This window comes from Ochotona princeps, chromosome 16 (assembly GCF_030435755.1).
Source record: "Ochotona princeps isolate mOchPri1 chromosome 16, mOchPri1.hap1, whole genome shotgun sequence".
In the NCBI taxonomy this organism is placed as follows: Eukaryota; Metazoa; Chordata; class Mammalia; order Lagomorpha; family Ochotonidae; genus Ochotona; species Ochotona princeps.
In genome coordinates this window covers 4727130-4754091 of record NC_080847.1, presented here as the reverse complement: position 1 = coordinate 4754091, position 26962 = coordinate 4727130, and the positions used below count along the sequence as shown (strand labels likewise).

Sequence of the window (26962 nt, the reverse complement as noted above, 5' to 3'; positions counted from 1 at the left end):
GAAGAGAAGAATCCTGAAGGGGATGCTGTTTTGCCTGTAATATTCTCTTGCTTGCAGAATGAAACAATTCCAACGCCATTCCTCCCGCAGTGCTGCTGTCAGCGCGCGCTCCTGTGACGGCGGTGACCAGAGGAACCATGTGCTGGCTCACATTCCTGAACACCCTGGTGTTCTCCGAGTGTAGATGAGAAAGGCTTTAACTTAAAGCCTGCAACGTTTCTGCCCAGAAGCAGAGTCACACAGTCTAAATCCTGGTTCTGTCTTAGACTCCTGATGGATGTACACACACTCCAGAATACGCTTCCAGAACAGGCTTGGTTCATCAGCATTAAATACTTGTTCTGATAAATAGTTTTTTTAAAGATTTACTTTTTTTATTTTCATTGAAAAGTCAGATATACAGAGAGGAGGAGAGACAGAGAAGAAGATCTTCCGTCTGCTGATTCACTCCTGAAGTGAACTCACGGCCGGAGCTACGCCAATCTAAAGCCAGGAGCCAGGAGCTTCCTCCAGATCTCCCACATGCGTGCAGGGGCCCAAGGTCTTGGGCTGTCCTCGACGGGCCCAAGCTGGATGGGAAGTGGAGCAGCGGGGAGACAAACCAGCACCCATGTGGGTTCCCTGTGAGTGCAAGGTGAGGATTTTAGCCACTAGGATATCATGCCGTGCCCACTGTTCCGGTAAATATTTCTCCATAATTATCATATTCAGCTGTCCTTAAGAGCTTCAGCACATTCGATATCAGCATTCGCTGGCTCAACTGACCTTCAGTGTGAAAATTATGATGCTTTGTCAAGCGCTGGAACCACCCGTGACTTGCTGTGAACATCTGTGTGTATGAGGATCCTCCGCACGCTCTCTGAGCTCTTGAAGAGACTTCCTCCTTGTCCGGATTGTCAGCAGGCTAAGTGGAATGCGCTGCTGGATCTGCTTTTCCAGCCAGGCAACAAGCAACTTCTCCTTCATAACAATCGGCCTGCTCTTGACTTTTCTGCATCACTGATTCGCTGCTTGTCCTTGCAGATGGTGGAGAGCCTGGACTGTGACAGTCCTAACCACATGCCACGACCATCACTGCTTGCCACCTTCATGCTGAGCAGGTATCTTGAGTTTCACCTCAAGGACAATAGCCTTCCTCTTCTTTGCACCAGAAGCAGAAGACAGAAACGAACATTTTGAAGACATCATGGTATACAAAAATACAAGACACAATATCCCAAAAGGCTGGCAGCACAATCCACTGTGGGGTATCAGCTGCTTCCCCCCATGATGGCATGGCCCATTGCCGCTGCCCAGCACCAACACGGCACTGTCCCACACTTCACTAGCCCAGGGAAAGATTACAGTGGGACGTAGGGTTCCTACGGAACGTGTATCACTTTCACATTGTAAAGTTGAGAGCTCTTAAGATGAGCCGTTTTAAGTTCGGGGTGGTCTGTAATCAGTCAGACTATATCAAGCGTTGGTTAGGATGTGAGGAAAGAGGCAGACAAGTGGATGCCTAAGACCAGGCGTAACAAAGGGGACTGCTCTGTGACTGGAAACAAAAAAATTTTTTTTAGATGACAAAGATGCGTTAAGAGTTAAAAACCGTGGTAAGAGTTGCACAATTCCACAAAAATACTAGCACCAGTGCGTTCACTTACAACTGTGAATTTCATTGTATGTAAGCTGCCTCCAGCGCGACTGTTTACAAGTCCCAGGGAACTCAAAACTGTCCCATTCCAGTCCGACAAAACAAACAAAAGGATTTGAATAAATAAATACAGAAAATTAGGGCATAGCTGCTGTTTCAGATGTCAACTTTTATAAGATCACCGTTACATTAAGTAACTACTGCAACACACATAAAAACACACCAAAGCCACAGGTTACAAACCAGCCTTTTCACCCAGCACAGTACTTCTTTAAAATTAAAAACAGAAATGCAGCAAGTCCTAACTTTGATTGCCTGTCACTGACTACAAGGTCCTTTCAATAATACAATTTTTTTAGCCTCCACAAAAAAATGAAATTTCACATATTTCAGCAATTTGCCATTTAATATTGTGCCAATATTATGTATCTACATTTATGTATACAAGCCATCTGTTTTGCCTCACTTATGTTTTTCTGAAAGACATACTGTGATTTATGCATCTAGAAAACATCTTTAGCATTCTATTTTGCAAATGTATTTGAAAAATATTTTGACATGGTTTTTACCAATCAGCCCTCAAATCTATGCCTTCGTAGCTCAGCAATAGCTCATGATGTACAGAAACAATCTCTCGAATCGGCAAAGGACATGCACGGGATCCCTGCCCAGAAGGTTCCTCCCGCAGTGCTGCACGTTTGCAGTGGCGCAGCGGCAACACAAGTAGAAACTGCCTTCATTTCCGACCTTAGCCTGGCCCAGCACTGTGCAGTATGATTCTTTCGACGCTGGGCGGCAGCCGTGAGCAGCGGGTCCTACCCGCGCCAAGGAACCGCCAGGACAAACAGCTTGAGGCGTGCCCCACAAAGTGCACCCCATCACACCTGAAAAATGCCCATCTCTGTGTGTTCATGAGACACTCAATTCTTTGTTATAAAATAGGTCCTGTGTTGGATGATTTCACCCACCAGTAGGTTATGTAAGGTCCTGGGCGTGTTTAGGGTGGAGAGGGCTAAGCTTTGATGCTTGGCAGGTCGGGCTTATTTATTTCCACTCATGAGATTATCAATTTATGATGGATTTATCCGGACAGCACTTGATCAAAAGTCAAGGAACGGGCCCGGCGGCGTGGCCTAGCGGCTAAAGTCCTCGCCTTGAATGCCCTGGGATCCCAGATGGGCGCCGGTTCTAATCCCAGCAGCTCCACTTCCCATTCAGCTCCCTGCTTGTGGCCTGGGAAAGCAGTCGAGGACGGCCCAAAGCCTTGGGACCCTGCACCCACGTGTGGGAGACCTGGAAGAGGTTCCTGGTTCCCGGCATCAGATCAGCGCAGCACTGGCCCATTGCGGTCACTTGGGGAGTGAATCATCGGACGGAAGATCTTCCTCTCTGTCTCTCCTCGTCTCTCTGTATATCTGACTTTGTAATAAAATAAATAAATCTTAAAAAAAAAAAGTCAAGGAACATCTGAACTTGATACGTGGTTTCAGAGATAATACACACATGTACATTATACATAAACAAATATATGTCATGACGTCTATTTTCCTCCTGCATAACAAAAATGCTCCTCTTTAAATCAACAAGCCTTCCCGTCTAACTCACTCTAAATTAACAAATAATAATTTACATGTTTATATCCATCTTCTAATTTCTTATCCTAAATGACTACTTCAGAGAATAAAATGGCTTAGTTTCTTTTTCCTACATTGTTCCTGGTAAGAAGCTGCTATTTCACCTAAAGCTCTAAACACACTCCTTTCCTTATCAACTACTACTTTCTTTCCTCTATGTATTTCTAACTAGAAATTCCCTTCCTCCATTCCTGTTCACTCTGTTAGTCCATCACCCGTGCTGCCTTCCACCCACCTGTGGCATCTAGTTTTGCCTAAATATTACTGTGTGCATGGAGAAGCTGCTATGCCCCAGCAGCAACACAGAAACGACGATCGTAAACAGCAGCATTTAAGTCCATCCACGCTGCTTTTCTCTAGCCAGCTTTCTATTCCAGTAATGCATTATAATTCTAAGCATCTTTTAAAACCAAAGAAAAGGTAAATATGCAGACAGCAATCTTTTTAAATATTTCTTCAAAGCCATAAAACAGCATTAAAATTATTAGATTAGAAAATAATTTTCTGAACACAAGAAATTCAGTAGAAGTCCTATGAGGTGGGAACACTGTTTTAAATGCAGTTGAACCATAACAGCTTGCCTTTTTAGGGCAAAATATGCATTACCGGGCCCAGCACCATAGCCTACTGGCTGAAGTCCTTGCCTTACATGTGCCGGGATCGCATATGGGCACTGGTTCTAAACCCGGCAGCCCACTTCCCATCCAGCTCCCTACTTGTGGCCTGGGAAAGCAGTTGAGGACGGCCCAAAGCCTTGGGACCCTGCACCCATGTGGCAGACCTGGAAGAGGCTCCAGACTCCTGGCTTTGGATTGGCGCAGCTCTAGCCATTGCAGCCACCTGGGGAGTGAATCAGCAGATGGAAGATTTTCCTCTCTGTCTCTCCTCCTCTCTGTATGTTTGACTTTCTAATAAAAATAAATCTTTTTAAAAATACGCAATATCCACATTTTCACTCAGAAACCAAGCCCCAGGAAACACAGCAGGTGACAGAGCTACTAGCCAACAGAATCTCATTTCCCCCATGTTCGAAAGAGAAAAGACGTGTCTTTGCATCAGTTTGTGAATGACATAAATTCACTGGGAAAAAACCTATTTCCCAGAGAACCTCTGTTTTGGCTAGAATTACAAATGCCGGAGAAGTTCATGAGGGTTTATGCTGTGTCATTAGGAACACAACGGGAGGGGGGTAATCTGAAACAGCAAACACCGAGGAGACGTTATGTAAAGTACTATGTGAGTAGCTAAAATCTCGGTCATACCAACGGAAAGGCTGATCTGAATGATTACGATGGGTCTGAGAACAGACAACAGAAGGGCAGATAGCATTTCATGGAGCTGTCCAGCAGGAGCCAGGCGCCGGGGGAAGCCCCAGGTTACTTGCTGCCCGCTCCCCAGAGACCGTCTGCATCGACTAAAAGTGACACACACTCCTGTATGCACATTCAAGGTGCTTCTCAAATTCAGGCTCACAATTAGATGATCTCAAACTTTTCACCAAAGCAAAATGCACACCCAGATGTGGATCAGGCTTTGCTAGGCTGTAGCACCCAACAATAAAAACCAGAATGGGTGAGGGTCGGTCAGGAAAGGCCACTGTAACTGTGGGACAGGAGATGAACTAATTAGGGCTGGCCCATGGACCCACCAGTGTGCGTGAGATCTGGCATTGGGAGAGATCCTGATGGAGCAGCTTGGGTAACTCCTCTGTCAGGACACACTCCCTGAAGGTGAATGCAAGAACCAAGACAGAGGACAGCCCAGACCAGGCCAAAATACGGTACCCACAAGCAGGCATTTGGCACAGTTTGGGGGCAGCCCAGGCTGGGTCAGTTCACATCACCCACTAGAGAATCCGAGCACCAGAATGGAGTGTGGGTCAGGCCAGGACAGGACGCAATACCAGCCAGTCCACATTAGGGCCGGGAATGGGGGCTGGCACGACTGGGCTAGTCTGTAGCCCCTACCAACATGAGCTGGAATTGGGGATGGGCCTGGCCTGACCAGGCTACAGCACCCACTGGCAAATGCTGAGGTGGGGCAGGCTGTGCCAGACTGGGCCGCAACACCCAACCAGCACATGTGGAACCTGGGGGTTGGTGGGGACGGATCCCGTCGGGGGCTGCAGGGGCTCCCAGGAACTATAGTGGTTTGGCCACTATTCCCATTGGTGAGCATGAGCGCTGGGATGGGGGCAGACCAGGACGGGCAGGGCCACAACATCTGAGGGCCTACATATGAGCTAGACCAGGGAAAGACCAGGCTGGGCTGACTGTACCTCCTGCACATGCATAAGCCAGAGTGGGTACGGGTGGGTTGGGCTTTGCCGCAGCATCAGCTGGCAGATGCTGGCACAGGGAGCAAATTCTGTCAGGCACAGGCATGGCTAGACAGATGGTGGCACCCACTGGCACCAATGTGGACTGGATAATGGGGCTAGTTGGATTGAACTGGGCTTCAATGCCCATTGACATATTTGAGAGCCAGATGGGATATGGGACAGACGGGACCAGTCAGCTGTACATACTGGCAAGCACAGGAACAAGGGCAGGGGGTGGGCCTGGTGGGGGTTATTGCGGGTCGCTCTGACTAGGCTACAGCTTCCACTGGTTTGTGTGAAGGCCAAGTATGTGGTGGGCAGGATCGGGCTGGACTCCAATACCCTTTGGTTTGCGTAAAACATAGGACTGGAGACAGAACTGGCCCAGCAATTGCAACTATCATTGTGTGTGTGTAGGCTGATTTGGATGATGGACTGTTCCGGACCCTATATTGACAAACACACACTAGAATCAGGTCTGGGATGGCCTCAGATGAGGTTTCTTTGGTGATTTCCTACCAATTGAACCACTGGACTGAACCATGAAGAGAATTGCAGGTTCCATGATCTGACTGTGGACTGCGTGTGTCAGAGCTGGGCCTCCTCAGATGCTCAGTCAGAGCAGTGGACAGCATATCCAGGTGCACATGGAGGACATGGCAGTCCACTGGAGCCTGCAGAGGACGCCTGGTACCATGGCAGAGGGTGGAGGACACAACAAATTGATCAACTACTCCAACCAAGCGTTGGCAGTGAATATCTGGGCAGACAGAGACTCTACGTTGGACCTTAGCAGCTAGTGCATTCTGGAGAGATCTCATCGTGATTGGAGTGGTGGGATCAACAATTCAGGACTGTTGAACTATCAAAACCTCTTGAGAACTTCATGGCATTATAAATTCCTATTTTTCTTCCTGTTGTTGATTTTGTATTGTGGCTTTTCATTTAAGGGGATGTATAGTAACTGCTTTTGGTTGTTGTTGTTGTTGTTGTTGTTTTACAGACAGAAAAGTTTATTTACGAAGGGACCAGGTGAGCAGGGAAGGGAGAGGAAGGGGAAGCACCACCCGAGAGAAAGCCAGGAGGTGGGGTGCCTCTCAAAAGAGGAGGGAGAGAGAGACACCACGTAGAGTAACTGTGTAATGGAGACTGTCATATCCAGATGTGAGAATACAATGCAGTATGCATCTCTACTTCCAGACAAAGATGGACTCCCAATGAAACTGTTTACTGTATCCTGACAATAGGATGCTGGACTCTGCCATTGTCCAAGCCCGCAATGACGGACATATGACTGTTTATGAAGAACTATACTATAATAATAGTATAGGGGAACTCAGTAGGGGGAGGGGACATGGAGAGGGGGTAAGAAAAATCCCAGGACCTATGAAAATGTATTATAGGGCCCGGCGGCGTGGCCTAGCGGCTAAAGTCCTCGCCTTGAACACCCCGGGATCCCAGATGGGCGCCGGTTCTAATCCCGGCAGCTCCACTTCCCATCCAGCTCCCTGCTTATGGCCTGGGAAAGCAGTCGAGGATGGCCCAAAACCTTGGGACACTGCACCCGCGTGGGAGACCCGGAACAGGTTCCAGGTTCCCGGCTTCGGATCGACGCGCATCGGCCTGTTGCGGTCACTTGGGGAGTGAATCATCGGACGGAAGATCTTCCTCTCTGTCTCTCCTCCTCTGTGTATATCTGGCTGTAATAAAATGAATAAATCTTAAAAAAAAAAAAAGAAAAATGTATCATAAAATAATAATAATAAAAGTAAAAAAATGCACACTCAGACAATAAACACTTGCCACTGCTAACACAGATAACGATTTCCAAAGGTAGTGCCAAGGCAATTAGGAAAGCAAACTGTTTGCTGGGGAAGAGAAAAAAAAATCCTCTAAATTGTCATGAACCACAAACCTTGGTCCCACCAGTAGTCATTTAAAAGCCTATTCCTATAACACTGTCATAAGTTAAAAAAAATTTTTTTTTCACAAACTCAACTCTGCACTGGTATTCAGAAAACACGAGCAAACTGGCTAGGGCTCCACCCGCCTCCCCACCCACTCCCATAGCATGCCCATAGTGACACAGAACAGGCGACAGTGCTCCTGACATGAGGCTGTGCTAGCTGGCCAACATGCCTCCAACAGAGCAACTGACTCTTCTGAGTAGGCTGGGAGGGCAGAGCAACAGGGTATTGTCACTGAGGACATAAAATTCTGACTGCCCTCTGGCAGGCCACAAACTCAGACAATAAACAAATCAAGAACAAATGACTTAGTAACTCTAGGAAAAGTGCCAAGGGGTCTCAAGATGCAGTTCAGAGCCCCAGTCCCAGAAGGAACCCTATATTTTAACACTACTTCGCCATTTATAAGGAGGTCTTCCATCCACTGGTTCACTTCCCAAATAACCATAACAGGAATGGCTGGGCCAACCTAATGAGCAGATGCAAGACTCTAGGCATTGACCCCATAACAGACCAGAAGGGACCAGAAGTCCTGTGTGGTCAAACAAGACTGAGTAAGCTGCTCTTGGATCCAGCAGGGCGCAGAGGAGCTTACCAGTCACCCTGAGACAAACCCTAGAGGCCACGTAGCTGATGGTGCTGGTGGGGGCCTTCCAGCCAGTCACTCCCCAGCAGCAAGTCCAGGGAGGTTCCAGGATCCCCGACCCCGCCCACCAGGCAGGACCTCAGGGAGGTTGGAGCCAGGTCCTTCCCCACCCTGCCTGAAGCCTGGCCGGCAGGTGCCCTACTTGAAGCCTGGCTGGCAGGCGTGAAGGGTGTCAATCATGAGGTCTTTTTTCGGCCCCCTTTAAGTGCAGAGGGAAAGTGGCGGGTACCTAGCTGATCTCTGCCTAGCTGCTGAGCCTTAGCCGCCTCTGAAGGCAGCTTTTACAAGGTTGTTTCCAGGGTTCTGGGGCTGTCTTCCAGCTTTTGGAGCTCTTTTCAGGAGCCTGGAGTTAGAGCCTCCGTGACTGCATATATTTGAAAAGGTCTGTGGAGAGACAGCTCATCAAAGCTGTGGGGTTCCCAAGGTCGTTCCCTGTCTCCAGGGGCAGCATTTTCATTTCCTGTAAGACGCAGGGTAAGAAACGAGCCACAGGTTTTCACAGCTTTTCTCCAGGTGCAGTGGAGAACATTACAACATACACACTCCGGCAGGCGAGGTCGGAAGAGAGCTGATGCATGCTATAGGAACCCAGACCCAATGCTTTAGGACTACATTCTGGGGTTTTGTCGCTAAAATGTTGGGTCGAAGAAGGCGAGGAGACAGCAGTGGGTCAAAGAAGACAAGACTTGGCTTTCCAAGGAGAGTATGGCAGGGTCTGAAGTAACATTTGTGTCCGTGGGATTTAAACAAACTAAGGGATGTTGACGGTTTTAAGGGGAAATCGGGCAGGCTGCACGGAACCCCGTCTTGGGATGTCCCTGCCGGGAAGCTCCCACAGGTGATGGCAGAGGCAATACAAAGTTCCACCGAGTTTGGGGGACCTCACTGTTTACTCCCTTCGACCTCACAGATCATGACAACCACGACACGACTCTTTGTCCAAGGCAAATTGAAATAAGGGTTTCCCAAATTTCGACTTATTTAAGACGAACGCTCCTCCCTCCCCACCACCCTCCAAAAAGACCTCCTAAGGTGAAAGCAGGATCGATCATCTTCAGACCAAATGGAATGTCCACTCGCTTCCACAGGCGTTGGGAACTGTTAGCACGAGCGAACCGCAGGTCATCCAGAGCAGGTGACCAGGACGCGGCCTCCTGTGCGCCCCTCTCCGTCCCGGCCCGGCCACCCAGCGTCGGACGCCCCGGCCAGGAGCCCCAGGACCCCCTCCAGCAGACCCCGCACATCCCCTAGAGCGCGCCCGCGGCCGGAGGGAGGTCCCCACAGGTCAAGGCACCGCTGACCGTGACCAGGTCCGGCTGGCCCGCTCGGATCCCAGGAAAAAAGAAAACGATCCTCACAACGCCCCGGCCTCCTGAGACTCACCCGACTCGCGGCCACACGCAGAGCGCCGAAATGGCGGGGTCCCAGTCGAGAGCTTCACCCCACGGGCCGCCGAGTCCAGCGACCTCCACAGCTGACCCAGACCCACTAGCCGCCCCGCAGAGGCGCATGCGCCACCCTGCGTGGACCAGCCCACTCTGGACGGCTACTGTGGTGGGGGAGCAGAGCGAGCGAATCCACTGAGACGCGTGCCGCCTTACCAGACAAACGAACCAACAAACTAGACTTGGCAGCGGAGCATAGGATTGCTTACACCATCTTCTCTACAAAGATAAACAGCGCCGGAGCTGAAAATTCCACTCCTGCCACACGCACTGTCCCCCCCACGGAATCCAAGCACGATCCCAAGTGCGAGCCACGCCCCCGGGGGCGGGGCTTGGGAGCGGCGCACGCTGTCATTGGTGGGTTTTGAAGGCACCCGGAGCGGGAACAGCGACTGCGACGAGAGATCGCGGCTGGAAATGTGGGACGGTAAGACGGGCCCGGGCGGCGGGGGTTCGCGGCCCCAGTGGGGCGAGGGGCTGGTCGCAGCCCCCTGGGCGGCCCCCTCGCGACGGGTTCCCAGCCCGGGGGTCCGAGGGGACCACGCTGGAGGCTGAGATGGGGAGGGCGGTGGCGCTTGGCGGCCGCGTCATGTCCGCCAGGGCCGCGTTGTCACGTGACTCCTTGCTTTTTTTCTCTCTCTCTCTGGGGTCTATGTACTGATATAAAAGAGAGACAGAGGTCGTCCAGCCACTTGTTGGCTCTCCCTACGGCGGCAGCAGCAGCTGGGGCTGGGCACGACTGCAGCCAGGAGCCCGGCACTCCGTTTGGAGTCCCATGTGGGTGGCAGGGGCCCCAGCACCTGGCATCTTTCTCAGCAGGAACTGACCCAGTGTCCACAGGACTAGGCCGTGGCGCAAACTCGGATCCATGGCCTCCTGCTGATTTGGGAGCAGCCTGTAGAGCATTAATCAGTTTTAACTTATTTTCTGATGTTCCTGTTGTCTCTGGCCCCTCACAGAATGGGTGCCCCCGTACTGTCAGGGGTGTTTGTCGTTGGGGTTAAAACGTGCCTTGGATGCACACATGGCTAGTTTGTGAGGAGTTGCACGAATCAATAAATGGATGAATGATTTACATGTCGCCGTTCTAGCCAAGAAAGGAGAAATAGCACTCTGAAACACATAAATATACAGCTTAAGGAGGAGATCAAATCCTCGTGTCCAAGCACTGTTTGGACAGAGGCTGGAACAAAAGGTCAGCATTTCAATGTTTGGCCTGCAAAACGCTGTTGAAACAGGCTTTTGCACAGTTGGTGTGCCCTGTGGATCCTGCTCACGCCCTTCGCACTGTCTGGGTCTGTTGAAGTGCCGCCGGGATGGAGGAGACGGTTGCCGAGCTCATCCGGAGGACCATCTTGAGAGTCCCCGTGTCTGCGGTGATGAACGTCCTCAAAGCCTGGGACTTCCTCTCTGAAGATGAACTGCAGGCGTTGAACCCGCGGCAGAGGAAGGAGTCTATCGCCCAGAGCGTGGTTCTGCAGTGTGAGGTAACCAGGCTCAGGGTGCCCTGCCTGCGCCCGCGGCTCTGCTGCCCTGGCTGTGCTTAGTCCAGGAGCAGGTTGAGGCAGCCTCTCAGCCGGAGGGATGAGAACTGGGTTCCATTAAGTACACTAGAAACCACTTGTTAGTTGGCTTTTCAGCCTGTAAAAAATGGAGGAACACTTCTAGATCAATGAGAAAAAAACAAAGGAATGCCATGGAGGGAGATTTCAGAACAAGGTAAAATAACAAGTAGTGGTTTTTTGTGCATTTTTTTTCACCTACTTATCAGACTTAAAGATAGTGCCATTGAAGCATGTTGACAAAGTTGTAAGGAAAGAGTTACTCTTAATTGGTTATTTACCAACTTTGTTGTAAAATTATTTTGGACTCAACAAAGTTCCCAGTGACGAAAATTTCTGTGTTCTGCCATATAATTTTCGATTCACTTTTTTTCTTTTTTAAGGTTTATTGTCATTAGAAAGGCAGATTTACAGAGAGAAGGAAACACTGCAAGCAGGAGCTGGATGGGAAGCGGGGCTGCCAGGACACGAACCAGCACCCAGATAGGGTCCTGGTGAGTGCAAGGTGAAAACTTTAGCTGCTAGGCTACTGTGCCAGGAGCTTCTTCCTGGTCCCCCACGCAGGTGCAGGGTCCCAAGGCCTTGGTGTGTCCTCGACTTCTTTCCCAGCCCACAAGCAGGGAGCTTGATGGGAAGCAGGGCTGCCATGATTAGAACCAGTGGCCATATGGGATGCCAGTGCGTGTAAGGTGAGGACTTTAGCCACTAGGCTACTGTGCCAGGCCCTATATAGCTCCTTTTTAAAAGACTACTTTTAGTATAGATTACCAGAAGTTGAATTCCTAGTTCAAAATATAATAACTTAAACATGAAAGGGGGTGGGGCAGTCGTGGTGTGGTAGCTCAATAGGTTAATCTGTCTGCAGCACCAGCATCCCTTATTGGCACTTGTTCAAATCTTGGCTACTCCACTTCCTGATCCAGCTTCCTGCTTATTGGTTGGAAAAGCAGTGGAGGATGGCCCAATTCCGTGGGGCACGCACCCATGTGGGAGATGCAGAAGAAGCTCCTGGCTTCAGGCTGGATCAGTTCTGGCTAATACAGCCATTTAAGGAGTGAACCAGATAGACTGAAGCAGTAGAATGTGTCCCAGATATGTGTGTGCATTCCAAACTTGTGTGGTTATTTATGGACAAAGTACCAGGAGCAGTTCTGTGACGGAAAAAGAATCTTTTCAAAAAATGGTATTGCAATAATTGGATACCCATATATATTAACAAAAAATAAACGTCATCCTCTACACCATACGTAGTCCATTAGCTCAAAATAGCTTCAAGGGCCAACACCCTGGTGTAGTAGGCTAGGTGTCTGCCTGCAGCATCAGCATTCTGTATGGGTGCTGTTTCAAGCCTCAGCACTCTACTTCAATCCAGCTCCCTGCTAATAGCCTGGGAAAGCAGCGGAAGATGGCCCTGGTCCTTGGGGACCTGCACTCACGTAGGAGACCTGGAGGAAGCTCCTGGCTCTTGGCTTTAGATAGGCTCAGTTCTGGCTGTCCAGTACTCGTAACAGGCCAATTGGGGAGTGAACCAGTGAATGAAATATCTCTCTGACTCCTCTCTATAAATTGACCTTTCAAATCAAACATAAAATAAATCTTAAAAAACAAAAATCAAAACCCAAATGTAATATCTGAAAATATGAAACACATATGAAGAAACAAAAGAACACTTTTGTGGCCTTGAACAAGGTGAAAGTTTCTTAGACTGAAAACTGGAAACATTCATAGGAGATAAATGGCTAACAAGTTGAACTTGAATAAGATGAGTAAGTTCCAGTGCTGGTGCTCTGGCATTGCCAGTAGAGGTGCCTGCCACCTTGGCATCAGCATTCCAAATGGTCGCAGGTTCCAGTCCCAGCTGTTCCACTTGTGATCCAGCTCCCTGCAAAGGCACTTGGGAAAGCAGCTGAAGATGGTTCACGTGCTCTTGCCCTTGCACTTGAAGCTGCTGGGTCCTGGCTCTGGCCTGGCCCAGTGCTGACCATCGTGGTCATCTAGAGGAAAGTGAACCAGCAGGTGGAAGATCTCTCTGTCTCTCCCTCTATAACTGACTCTCAAATAAATACATCTTAACAACAACAACAACAAAAACCAAAAAGATTAGTAAGTGATTTTTTGCTAAGATATTGTTAAAAAGTGACAAGACAAAAACAGACAAGTAGAACTTATTTTCACTTCATTATATGATGAAGAACTTGTGTCTAGGGGAAAAATGTATCTATTTACACATGTATTTAATTCTGAAAAGTTAATAAGAAAACAACGTAGTGGGCCTGGAGCAATAGCCTGACGGCTTAATCTTCACCTTGCAAGCACTGGGATCCCATATGGGTGCTGGTTCTTGTTCTGGCTGCTCCACTTCCCATCCAGCTCCATGTTTGTGACCTGGGAAAGCAGTCAAGGACAGCCCAAAGCCTTGGGATTCTGCATGCATGTGGGAGACCTGGAATAAACCCGTGTCTCCTGGCTTCGGATCAGTTCAGCTCTGGCCATCGTGGCCACTTGGGGAGTGAATCAGCAGACGGAAGATCTTCCTCTCTGTTTTACTAAGAAAAGAAAAACAGACCACTTCCCAAAGGAAGAATATGGACATATATTAGCACTCATTGTTTTATGTGGATATATTTTATATTAAAATGTATAATAACATATTATAGATATAATGTGTATTATACTTGTATAATTATAATTTATATATTATATAATTATATATTTTATTATACAATTATATGACTATATCATATAATTATATAACATGATTGTATATTATATATATAATTTATTTATATATATATATCAAGCAGATCTGTAGTGATTAAAACTAGACCAGTGGATGCCTCAGAACCAGGAGTGGGAGGGGATGAAATGCGGATCCAGAATGGGAGAAGGGAGGATAGTAAAGAGGCAACAAGAGAGGCAGAGAGCTTGGGAGGTGTGTCCGCTGCCTGGCTAACAGGCCTGGTTTCATGGGGATGGTCACAAGGCAACACAACAAATTGTCCACTTGAAATGTCTGTAGTTTAGTGTATGTTAATGTCGCTGTCCCGCAGCGATGGACTTGGTGCACGGAGCCGATAATAACACGTGGACCCTGACTGATGGTCAAAAGCCGCAGTTTATTAGTGGCATCAAACTTTATACACTGAGGGCCATACAGGACAAGGGAGGAAGTATTGAGCTCATCAACAAAACCATCAATGCTTTTGTTTGGAACCCTTTTGTCTTGTATATTCCACCAGGTGTTCTCATATACATACTCTCCACTCAACTGTTCTTATGCAAATGATATCCAATAAGGTACACAAAAGGTAGCCATTTGGTTATTCTCCTCCAAATATTATCCAACCAACTGTAATCCTGTGCTCACTGACCTTCCAGGGTCACAATGTCCTCCTACATGTTAACTGTTGCCTATTTAGATTTTTTTCTTTTAAATAAATTTGAAGATACTGAATGAGGAATAAATTGTGAGAGATTTGTGAGCACCTAGGCTGAGACGAGAACCAGAAGCTGTTGGCCTGGGGAGAGTGTGGACGGATTGAGACTAGACGGAGCAAGCACTGGGAACATCTGAAAGCCTGCTGTAACCTGAGGCCCATCTCCACTTCCACGTGTCCTCAATAGTTTATCTTCTCTTGTAGGAGAAGCGTGCCAGTCTCAACGATGCGGCCATGTTAGACATCGTTTGTAAGTTTTGGTGATTTTTTTTCCCCTTTTTGTTTTACTTTTGTGTCTGAAAGGGTCACAGAGAAAGAATGAGGTCAGTATTCCAGCCACTGGTTATCTTCCCAGATGGCCACAGAAGCCTGGCCTGGGCCAGGCCGAAGCCAGGAGCTTCTTTCCAGGTCTCCCAGACATTTGGGCCATTTTTCACAGCTTTTCCCAGGCCCTTAGCAGGGAATTGAAAGACAAGTGGAGTGGCCAGGACTCGAGCCCCACCAGGGAAATGCTGATGTCGCAAGGGGAAGCTTTACCCACTACATCACAATGTTGACCCCTGTTTGGGTGATTGCTTACACTTAGCCAACCTGTTTTCTCAGAGACATTTTTGTCTGTGAGGAAACTTGATGCCCGTCTCTTACAGTCTTAGATCCTCTGCCAAGTTGTGTCTTCTTTAAACTTCAAATCTAACAAAATGCTGATAGGGTCCTGCACGGTAGCTAGCGGCTAAAGTCCTCACCTTGCACGTACTGGGATCCCATATAGGCGCCAGTTTGTGTCCCGGCACCCTGTTTCCCATCCAGCTCCCTGCTTGTGGCCTGGGAAAGAGTCAAGGACAACCCAAGGCCTTGGGACCCTGCACTCGCATGGGAGACCCAGAAGAGGCTCCTGGCTCCTGGCTTCAGATCATTGCAGCTCTGGTGGTTGCAGCTACTTGGGAAGTGAGTCAGCAGACGAAAGATCTTGCTCTCTGTCTCTCTACTCTGTATATTTGACTTTCCAATAAAAATAAAATAAGTCTTAAAAAAAAAAAGGAAGAAAGAAAATGGAGATAATATGGGGCTGGTGTGGTGGTGTATCACAACAATCCTCTGCCTGCAGTGCTGGCATCCCATAGGGCTGCTGGTTGGCCCCTTCTGATCCAGCTCTCTGTGACCTGAGAATGCAGCCAAGGACACCCCAGGACCCCTACATCCATGTGGGAGACCCAGAAGAGGCTCCTGGCTTCTGGCTTCAGATAAGCTCATCTTGGGCCGTAGTGGCTGTTTGGCAAGTGAACCGGCAGATGGAAGATCTCTCCCTGTCTCTGCTTCTCTGTAAAATCTGGCATTCAAAGAAAAATAAATTAAAAAAAAAAGAAAATTGAGATAATGGTAGTGCTAACTTTATAAGTTTTTCCATTTGGTGATTCACTCCCTCAGATGATGCCAGGACGAAGCCAGGAACCCAGAACTTGGCAGGAACTGAAGTGGTTAGTTCATCCTCTGCTACTTTCCCAGCCTCATTAGCAAGGAGCAGGATTGGAATTGGAGCAGCTGGGTTATAAACTGGTGCTCCTGTGAAATGTTGGTGTTGCCAGCAGAAACTTAACTTGTGCTAGCGTGATCACCCCTCATGAACTTACATTTTTATTTTTAAAGACATAGACAGGGAAAAACAGAGAAAGAGCTCTTCCATCTCCTGGTTCACTCCCCTAGGTGACGGCGTCGGCCAGTGCTGGGCCAGGCCAAAGCTAGGTGCTTCATCCTGATCTTCCCCCAAACACTTGGCATCTTCCACTGCTTTTCCCAGGCCATTAGCAGGGAGCTGGATCAGAATGGTCGGTGTGGGCCACTGAGTGGAGAGCAGAGTGAGGGAAAAGGGAGGTTATGAGGAGCTGAGAGGCGAGGGTACGGGTCTGGGAAGAGCCTCAGGAACATCAGTCAGGGCCTCACGTCCCTGCCAGGCCAGGCAAGGGCAGCAGTCTATGCAGAAACACAGGACGTGTTCTGGCTGAAGGAAGAAGAGATGTTCAAAGTGAATTGTACGTTGTTCGGGTGGCTGGGGGGAGTAGACTGATTGTAATGTGTTTGATTTATCTGAGTAAATTTAATACACATCAAGTTTGTATTTTGAGCAAAAAATTGTGTAAGCTAATTTGTGCAGGTGCTGGTCTTGTCCCCAGTGAATTTTCATTCTCAAAGTTGACATAGTTCGGAGCATGTGACTTGAGAGCTCCGTGGTACAGCCCTGCCTTGCCCCCGCCCTCAGGTACTCAAGTCCTGCAGCACCAGAAAATCTGGGATGTTTATCAGATGAGTAAAGAACCAGGTAATGTTTGTTTCCATTGTTATTCAGTGTTCTTATTTGTTATTTGAGACTTGTAAAAATGAGTATGTTCCTCTGCTGTCTCTTGCTTTCAAAATTAATGATTATTAAAGATATTGCAGTTCTCTTATTTTATTTTTGTTTTCATCTTGAACAGGTGAAGACCTTGATCTTTTTGACATAGAACAGTTCAAAAGTTCATTTAAGAAAATTCTTCAGAGAGCATTAAAAAACGTAAGAATAAAATTCTCCTTTCTATGAAATTCAATTTAATGAAATGTGTGCACTTAAAATTTGTTGCGCTTTTTTTTTTATTTTATTTTTTGGTAAGAAATTTCAATTAGTAATAATCCTTACCCTCAATAGTCCGTGTGAACGGCAGACTGAACGTTATCGAAGCGTGCCTCTCCTCTCGCCTGTCTGTCCAGGACCTAAGAAGCTTCTCTCCCTAGAGCAGTACCTCCAGCAGCGCTGTCTTCAGTGACGTGGCATCCTCTGTCAGCCTTGGCCAAAGGCCTGGCTGGCACTCACGTGCAGCTGCTAAGCGCTGAGGCGTGGCCAGTTTGAGACGGAAACTGAATCCTGAATCCTGTTTTAGGTCCATGAATTTAATTCGGACAGCCCCATGCCTTTGCAGCCGCTGGTGGTAATGAGTGCAGCGTAAGAGCGCCCTAGGTCTCACTGGTGTTTCTGCCTGTGTAGGGGGATTCAAAAAGTACCCAGAGCAGGACCTGTCTCCATTCAAGCCCCCTGGTGCCTGCTCTGTGCCCAGCTCTGGGCTCTTCTGCCCTCAACAGCCCACCCTGGGAGAGTGCCTTGGAAAAGCAGCTAGATAGGGAGGCAGAGCTGGAATCACATCTGGGAGGGAAGAAGTTAAGGACACCTATCTCGGGTAGGAGGCTGCATCGGGGGTACGCTGATTGTTGAGGCGCAGACAAACTGAGAAGCACATTGACTCGTGAAGAAAGGCCTAGATCTTGTCCTTGAAGTGGAAACCAAGTGAGACATCCTAGTTTCTCAGTTTTAACATCTTTTTTCTTCAGTTTTAACATCTGAGTTAAATGTTTAGAAGACTTAGGGTTAGTGCATTTGTGAGCGCATTAAACTGAAGCCTTGTAGTTTATACTAAATATGTGCTAATGGCTCAGAAAGCTTCATTATGAAACAGATGTTAAGTAAGACTGTTTTCCTGTGTAAACTTTTGCATGTAGAGAAATATGGTTTTCAGGACAAGCCCAAGAAGTCACTGAAAAGTATTGTTTCATAACTTGACTGACTGCAGCTTTTCAAAAAAAATTTTCTGATACAAGTGTTTTGTTTTTTTTTTTTAAAGATTTATTTTATTTTTATTACAAAGTCAGATATACAGAGAGGAGGAGAGAGAGAGAGGAAGTGGAGCTGCCGGGATTAGAACCGGCGCCCATATGGGATCCCAGTCCATTCAAGGCGAGGACCTTAGCCACTAGGCCACGCCGCTGGGCCCTGATACAAGTGTTGTAGCACAGCAAGTCGAGCAGCATCCCGTACTGGAGTGCCGGTTCAAATCCTGTCTGTTCCACTTCTGATCTAGCTGGCTGCTAATGCTCCTGGGAAGGCAGTAGATGATGGCCCCTGTTACCCATGTGGGAGACTGACCTGGCCCAGCCCAGCCATGGTGGCCACTGGGGAGTGAGCAACAGCGAATGGATCTCTTTCTCTCCTCTCTCTGTCACTTTCCTCTCTCTCTCTTTCTCTCTGCTGTTCTGCCTTTCAAATGAAGAAATACTTTATAAAGTGATTAATGTTTCCTTCTGGGGTGGGCATTGAGCTATAGCTTAGAATGTTGGGATCAGCGTGCCGGTTCCACCTCATCTCCCTGCTGATGTGTTGGCGAATGCTACACACAGTGACCCAAGTACGTGAGTTCTTGCCACCCACCTGCAGACCCAGATGGAGTTCCAGGCCCTGGCTGTAGGCCTGGACCAGCCCCAGCTGTTAAAGGCATTTGGGGAGTGAGCCACTGGATAGAAGATCTTTCTATTTCTCTGTCACTCTACCTTCCAAATAAATTAAATGTAATTTTAAAAAAAATTCTTTCCAAAACAGTGTTCAAGGTGTGTTTAGCTGTGTAAAAATTGTAGCTGTTTCCTGTCACAAAAAAATAGGAAAAAAGACTACCGTATCTCAATCTGCTAGTGCAGTGAGACTATAGCAATGCCATTTGCCAATGAAAAAGCACCTGCAACAGGTGGCACAACGAGAAAACTTCAATCTTCTTTTAAATAAGGTGACGGTCAGCTTCAAAGATGCTGAGGAGAACGCAGTCTGGATTCGAATTGCCTGGGGCACACAGTATACCAAGCCAAACCAGTACAAACCTACGTACGTGGTGTACTACTCCCAGACCCCCTATGCCTTCACCTCTCCCTCCAAGCTGAAGAGCACTCTCCCCCTGCTGGCTCAGGTATGGAACCAGTTATCAGCGGTCGTAATACTTCATAAGCCTTACCTTTACAGTGTTTGTTGTTTAAACTGCTCGGTAAGCATCTGACCTAGAAGGAGCCAAGAGTGGGAGGGTGGCGTATAATACTAGTTTGGAACTTTTCTTTATCATCTTTTAATCTAGAAGTGATATGATGTGTGCTTAATGTGAAAAATGCAACAAATACGTAAGTCGCTGAAAGAATAAAAAGAATAAAAAGTCTTTAAAGCTTCACACCCTTTTCTCTATTCCACTGGTACACACACACACACACACACACACACACCCTGCCATTTCCTTTTTGGAGATGCTTGATCAAACATCTCACAACAACTGGGATGGTGCCTGTGTTTCTACAATGTGCCTTCTTTTTACCTTAACAGAACATTTCCATGTGGTTCCGTATAGTGTTTTTTCTGGCCACTATTTTCCTTTGCAGCTGCTTTTCCTGTGTAGTAGATGCCAGAAGACTGCTTTAACATAAGATACAACTTTTCCTTCTCTTCATGGTTCTTCAGGTGTTAAGGGCTTCATAGCATCTTTCCTCCAAACCAGCCACCCCTTAAGTGGCCTGGTGACCGTCACTTCTTGTCATAGTATTCGCAGCTGCAGTGGATAGCTGTCAGATGGGAGCAGGTGAGCACCTGCCTCCTGACTGTGCCTGCCTGTGTCAGGTGGAGCTGGTCCCCGTGGTGGACCAAGCAAGCCAGGATCCCACCGGAGGCTCGTGCTTCTCATTCAGGTTCCTGGGTTGTTTTTGGAAATGGCAGGAAGAGTGTTTTTTCCTCTTTTCCTTTAACACTTCTTTCCTTTTGGGGTCTCCCTCCGTGGTGCCTCGTGGTTGTTCTAAGCACACGGGCACAGGTGGTTGACACCGCACCTCCGAGGCTGCTGTTCCTTTGCCATCTGCACCTTCCGGTTCCAGGTAAATATGTTATTCTGCTGTTCTGTTCCCGTCTTCTCACTTGTTTCCCAAATGACAGGAGGCTTCTTCTAAGTTGCATTTAATTCACTCTATTCTGTGTGCCCTGAAGCATACATATTTTCATCTTTGTGTGAAAGTGGCATTGTAGTAGTAGATGACTGGTATTCTACAACTCTTGAGAATTGTTTCTTTCTGGTGTGATCCTGATCTTGTTATGCTCCCAACTTTAAACAGAATCCGCCTTCTAAAAATGACATGAAAGACTGCATTTTTGAAACTTTTAATGACATTACCTGCTGTTTTTGTTTTTTAAGCTGAGTAACAAGCCAGGAGATGAAATGTTTCTGGATTTCTTTTCACTGTTAAGTGGGAGTCAGTCACCAGCTGTAGCGCCTGTGTTTTATTTTGACAACTCTTACAAACACAGGCACATCATCCTAATGGTCCGCCGATTTTTCGCTTTAAGGCGCTGACGATTGCCAGCAAAAACCACAAGATTGTGAAAATGGACCTGAGGAGCAGATACCTGGACTCTCTGAAAGCGATTGTTTTCAAGCAGTACAATCAGGTGAGCTAATCAGACACTGACGACGAGCAGTTAGGCTACTGAGCAGGCAGGCAGGAGAGTTAGCCCAACAAGAGGAGACTGCTTTCAAAACCTTTCCAATATGGGCTCCTTGATCTATCTATTTGTTTGTTTGTTTGTTTGTTTTATTGGAAAGGCAGATATACAGAGAAGGAGAGACAGAAAGATCTTCATCTTCTGCTTCAATCTGAAGCCAGCAGCTTTTTCCAGGCCTCCCATGCAAATGCAAGGTGCCAAGGCTTTGGGCTGTCCTCTACTCCTTTCCCAGGCCACAATCATGGAGCTGGATGGGAAGTGGGGCAGTCAAGGTAGTATGAACTGGCACCCATATGGGATCCCAGCACATTATTGGTGAGGATTTAGCCACTAGGCCGTTGCTCCAATCTCTCTCTCTCTCTCTCTCTCTCTTTTTTTTTTTAGATTTATTTTATTTATTTGAAAGGCAGTTAGAGAAAGAAGGAAAGACAGAGAGAGAGAGAGAGAGCTCCCATTTAGTGGTCCGCTCCCCAGCTGCCCACAATGGCTGGGGCTGAACCTGGCCAACGCCAGGAGCCTGGAGCTTTCTCTGGGTCTCCTGTGTGGATGGCAGGGAAGCAGGAGCTTGGGCCATCCTCTGCTGCTTCCCCAAGCCAGGAGCCGGCAGCTGCAGATCCATCTTTATGATAACTGTGTACAGAGTTGTTTGAACATGGGGCCTGTCACAGGCCTCTGAATTCCTGTCAACTTTGTGTTCTGGGGAAGAGGCTCAGTTCAGCCAGGACATGACCTTTACTCTCCTTTTGTTGGAAAAAGAGAACAATTTGGCTTATACTTTCACATATTGAAATCAATGTCTGTTTCAAGGTGTTGAAAACAGAAGAACAGTCTTTCTGTTTTTTTCTCTAGAACTTTGAAATCCACAATTCTACAACATCTCTACAGGAAAGGAGCCTCGGGCTAGATATAAACAGTACGTGTGTTTCAAGATAAAGCCGCAATTTCTGTCCCTCAGTAGAATACCTATGCCATCGAATTCTGATTCAGAACTATTGACTGCCTTCAGAGAGACTGAAAAGTAATATCCCATGAAGGGGCAAACCTAAGCTACCATAAATCTACTTTACAATTTTCTAGAATGGTATCTAACAACTACAGCAAAAGTTAATAACATTTTTAAGCCACGCATGATACAAATGTGTCTTTATGTATTTTTTGCTGTAATCTTCGCCTAAGTCCCATGAATTATCAGTGTTTAACAGGAAAGTGAGTTTCCGAGAGATTTGACAATTCTGGGAAAAGTCTAACAACAAGGAAGTGGCCAGAAGTAAAATCTGGGTGGGCATATTGGAATCTGGAGCCTGTGTTCTCGACGCCGTTGGATTGCCCCTGGAGTCATCAGAATTGTGAGCATGTTACTGCTCTAAGACGACATAGCACTCAAACCGCAGCCTCGTGCTACCTCTGCATGGATCAGAGTAGTAGGGGGGCACTACATAAATCAATTTAAATAGTAAAAACTTCCCTCTTAGCAGTGCTTTGAGTACAAAAGGGCATGGTACAGCTGTTATGACCCACACATTTTCACAACTTTCCAGTGGCGTGGGAACAGCTGTTGACTTCATGTTAAGAAAGCAGAATACAAAATTGTGCATATTTTGCAATTCCACTCTAAAAACATGAAAGTATATGTATATATCATTACTCACTGTAAGAACAGCTGGATAAAAATGTATTAAAATGTTCACAGCTAGATAAAATATACTTTTTTTTTTTAAAGATTTATTTATTTATTTATTTTTTTTTTTTACAGTCAGATATACACAGAGGAGGAGAGACAGAGAGGAAGATCTTCCGTCCGATGATTCACTCCCCAAGTGAGCCGCAATGGGCCGATGCGCGCCGATCCGAAGCCGGGAACCTGGAACCTCCTCCGGGTCTCCCACGCGGGTGCAGGGTCCCAATGCATTGGGCCGTCCTCAACTGCTTTCCCAGGCCACAAGCAGGGAGCTGGATGGGAAGTGGAGCTGCCGGGATTAGAACCGGCACCCATATGGGATCCCGGGGCTTTCAAGGCGAGGACTTTAGCCGCTAGGCCACGCCGCCGGGCCCGATAAAATATACTTTTAAAGATTTATTTGTTTTTATTGGAAAGGCAGATATACAGAGAGCAGGAGAGACAGAGAGGAAGATCTTCTGTCCGACGGTTCACTACCTAAGTGGCCGCAATGGCTGGAGCTGAGCAAATCCGAACCCACGAGCCAGGAGCTCTTCTGGGTCTCCCACGGGGGTGGGGGCAGGTACAGGGTCCCAAGGCTTTGGGCCATCCTCAACTGCTTTCCCATACTGCTTTCCCAGGCCACAAGCAGGAAGCTGGATGGGAAGCGGGGCTGCCGGGATTAAAACCGGTGGCCATATGGGATCCTGGTGTGTACAAGGCAAGGACTTTAACTGCTGCACTATTGCGCCAGGCCCGATAAAATATATTTAAATGAGTGGTGGAATTACAATTCCTTTTTATTTTCTCTTATTAACTTTGCTATAATAAGAAAAATGTTTTTTAATTAAAAAATTTGAAAAGTTAGGAATAAAAACAGGACACTTGAAGGATAAGATATATATCCCTAACCAGTGTTTCCCTTGAAATCGTCCACCTATAGCAGATTCAAGGATCATTCATGAAAATGCAGTAGAAAAATACAAAGTGCAGAAAATAACTCAAGAAACTTTTGGAGAGTATCCTCAACCACAGCTAGAATTTGCACAATATAAGGTAGGATGTTAATACATGTTACCTGCAAGTTATTGCAGTTTGGGTTTTGTTTTTGTTTTCAGTATTGCTGTTTTATGACTGGGAAAGGTATCCAAGAGATTGTTCACTGTTTATTTACCACTTCAATTTTGTATCATCAGTTTATGAGTGTAACACATCTCTTTATAATGTCTGTAAGTTCCCCTATTGGCAAAGGAGACCCTCTGAAATTGTGAATTTGCCTTTTGATTTCATTTGGGGTATCAGTTCAGTTGTGTATAACTGGCTATGAGCTGTACTAGTATTTCAGAGGGTGAATTTTTTCAGGTCTCTCTTAGACACATGTTAAAATGTTTGCAGAGCGAATGCTATGTGTCTTGGATTTGCTTTAAATAATGTAGTGAGAGTGGACAGGAGGGCCTGCAGGTGGTTAGCACATGAAACCAGAATGGCCCCGAGCTGATACCTGCATCAGCTGGGGCTGCACACATGCCACCTCCTGGTGATGCTTGCTTTTGTATAGGCTTGGAATCTTCCACAATGAGTAAAAAAGAAATCTAAGTATTCACTCAAAAGATGCAACATTTTCACACTGAATTGGCAGATGAGGAGAGATAGTGTGCTATTTTTCCATTAGAAGGCAGACCAGAAAATGCACTTTAGGGCCAAAGTGACACCGAGCTCTCCTGTGTGTCAGTCATCCGGGAAGCTAGCACTCGGAGGAACATCGTTTCATAGACTGATTGATGTTGCTGCCTTCATTTAGCACCTTAAACAGCCCCTGTTCCCATTAATCTGATTCCAGTGTCCTTTACCAATCTGCTATATTTAATCGTCACTTGTCAATATCTGTTGACAGCTTGAAACAAAGTTCAGAAGTGACGTAAATGGGGGGATCCTGGCTGAGAGGGAGGAACCACTGCGGTGTCTCATCCGGTTCTCCAGCCCACACCTCTTGGAAGCACTGAGATCCTTAGCACCGGCCGGTGAGTGGTCCGTGTACTGTGCACACTGACAGTTGAGCCGCATACCTCTGGTCAGTGCTGTGTCCCGTCCTGATGGCCTCAGCGCTCGCTGACTGCAGCTTGCTCTCCCCGTTACACCCATGTCTGCACGTTCTGCTCCTGTTTATTGACCCATCCACTCATCTTGCACATTTTGTTAATGAACTTAAATCCTTGCCCTGTGATTGTTTTGATTTTTTTTTTCTTTTTAATTTTAGGAATTGCAGATGCACCGCTTTCTCCTTTGCTAACTTGCATACCCAACAAGGGAATGAATTATTTTAGAATTAGAGATAAGTAAGATATGTGAGGTTTTTGTAAGTCCAGCAGTTCTTTGACTACAAGTGTTGCTTTCGTATCAGTCAATGCCTAGGTGGATGGCTTCTTTCTACAATAGAGTAACTCTTAAATTGAAAATTTAGCCATGTTTAAATACTGTTCGGGGCTGATTCTTTCCTCCCCCACATCCTGCCATGGACAGCACTCATGTGCATTTGAGCGGATGTGAGTACATACAGCTCCAGATGGGAGCTGGCAAGCCAGGCTGCTCGAGGAAGCCCTGTGCCCGGTCCTGCTGGACGTCATGTCTGATGGCCCTTTTCCCATTCATGCCTCTCCTCCATCTTAGGGTAATCAAGTTCCAATGGCCATCTTCCGGAGACTCTTTTTTGTAAGCTTTGGGTCACAGGAAGAAACTACCAGACTCAAAACTTCCAAACGAATTGTAACACTAGTCCATTTGGAAAGAAGAGTTGGGCCCACGAGGTGGTTATTGCAGGAGGCTGTATTAAGGGAGGATTCAGCTACAGTGACTCCCTGTTTTGTTGTAAATATATGCTTTTCAACATCTGTTTTATTGCATGTAACATTCAGACTCATCACTGTTATACTGTTGTTTGTGAATAAAGATACTGAAAACTTACTACATTAAGCCCCATTGGTGAAAACCCTTCAGTGATCACCACTAAGCAATGTTTCAAAATCGGTTCCGTGTCTTATTCCAGAGAAGATTGTGGTGTTATATAAACATAGGTTACAGTGAAAATGTTAAAACATGAAGAAAGGGTCTGTACTGATAGGAGGTGAAAAGGAAAGGAAAGGAAGAAAATGAAGAAAGGAAGGGAAGGAGGGAGGGAGGGAGGGAAGGGAAGGAGGGAGGGAGGAAGGAAGGAGTGAAATGAGGGAGAACACGCAGCATCCAGCTCCAGCTTCCTGCTGAGGCATACCCAGTGACAGCCTCAGTGGTTTAGCCCCTGTGTTGACAGTGGGAGGACTACATTGAACCTCTGGCTCCTGGCTTCAGCCCCCAGCCATCACAGGCATTTGGGACGTGACCCAGCAGGTGGGAGAGACGTATTTCTTCCTGCCGAATAAAAAAAATCAAGTAAATTTTTTTAAAATGAGCAAGTGCTTCTCTAGTTTAGCTAGAAGCTGAAAAAAAGTTAACATGGTGTTTCTTAGTAGCCAAAGCTAGAGAAAAAAATTTGTGAATTAAAAATAGTTAAGAGGACCCGGCGCCATGGCCTAGTGGCTAAAGTCCTCGCCTTGAATGCCCCAGGATCCCGTATGGCCACCGGTTTTAAATCCCGGCAGCTCCACTTCCCATCCAGCTCCCTGCTTGTGGCCTGGGAAAGCAGTCAAGGACGGCCTAAAGCTTTGGGACCCTCCACCCATGTGGGAGACCCGGAAGAGGTTCCAGGTTCCTGGCTTCGGCTTCGGATCAGCGCAGCACGGGCCGTTGCAGTCACTTGGGGAGTGAATCATCGGATGGAAGATCTTCCTCTCTGTCTCTCCTCCTCTGTGTATATCTGACTTTGAAGAAAAAAAAAATAGTTAACAACTGATGCATCAGTCACTTTTGATGCAAATCAAAAAGAGCTTTAATATACAGACTTCCTAAATACAGTCTGAAAAGGAAGCAATGCAATGATGAATGTCCACAGGTTATAGTAAATCTTAGGAAAAAATATGTTTTTAGACTTTGTTTAGTTTGGAAATGTCAGACATTTCATTTCTTCCAGAGGGAAGCACTGACTTGTAATGGCTTCCTGGTGCCAGTTTCCTTTTGCCCGTAGTCACGGTTCAGGCACGTTTCCCATGTGCACACCTAGCATTCTGCCCTTCCCCGAGTGCCCACACCAGGTCTGCAGAAAGGCCCTGCAGCTTCCTGGGGTGATTTCTCATGGCTTCCCAGCCTTCCCTGTTGCCTGGCAGGAATGCACAGCTGGAGTTGGAACAACAAAGACACTGGCCTTATTATCCAGCCTGTAGTGGGGCCACTTGGGACGCCTCCTGTGGCC

General features: G+C 47.1%; 2 protein-coding genes across 4 annotated transcripts in view; one reads left to right on the top strand and one right to left on the bottom strand.

Moving 5' to 3' along the window:
* CMC2 (C-X9-C motif containing 2) overlaps positions 1–26962 on the bottom strand; it is a 331627-nt gene that overhangs the window by 18468 nt on the left and 286197 nt on the right. The window contains exon 2 of the mRNA XM_004584048.4: positions 9587–9669. The gene's annotated coding sequence lies outside the window, so the exon portion shown is untranslated. The remainder of the gene's footprint in view (positions 1–9586; positions 9670–26962) is intronic.
* On the top strand, positions 9831–25140 carry CENPN (centromere protein N). 3 transcript variants are annotated; one of them, XM_058674177.1, is made up of 11 exons: positions 9831–10075; positions 10887–11135; positions 14852–14897; positions 16902–16961; positions 17116–17192; positions 19225–19401; positions 20811–20912; positions 21816–21879; positions 23570–23679; positions 24518–24644; positions 24881–25140. In XM_058674177.1, the coding sequence occupies exons 2-11, from the start codon at positions 10965–10967 to the stop codon at positions 24961–24963; spliced, it is 1017 nt and encodes a 338-aa protein (XP_058530160.1). In that variant the 5' UTR covers positions 9831–10075; positions 10887–10964; the 3' UTR covers positions 24964–25140. The 3 variants fall into 3 exon arrangements, with proteins under 3 accessions (XP_058530160.1, XP_004584106.2, XP_058530159.1); XM_004584049.4 differs by having other exon boundaries at positions 9833–10075; positions 10955–11135; positions 23567–23679; XM_058674176.1 differs by having other exon boundaries at positions 9834–10075; positions 23567–23679.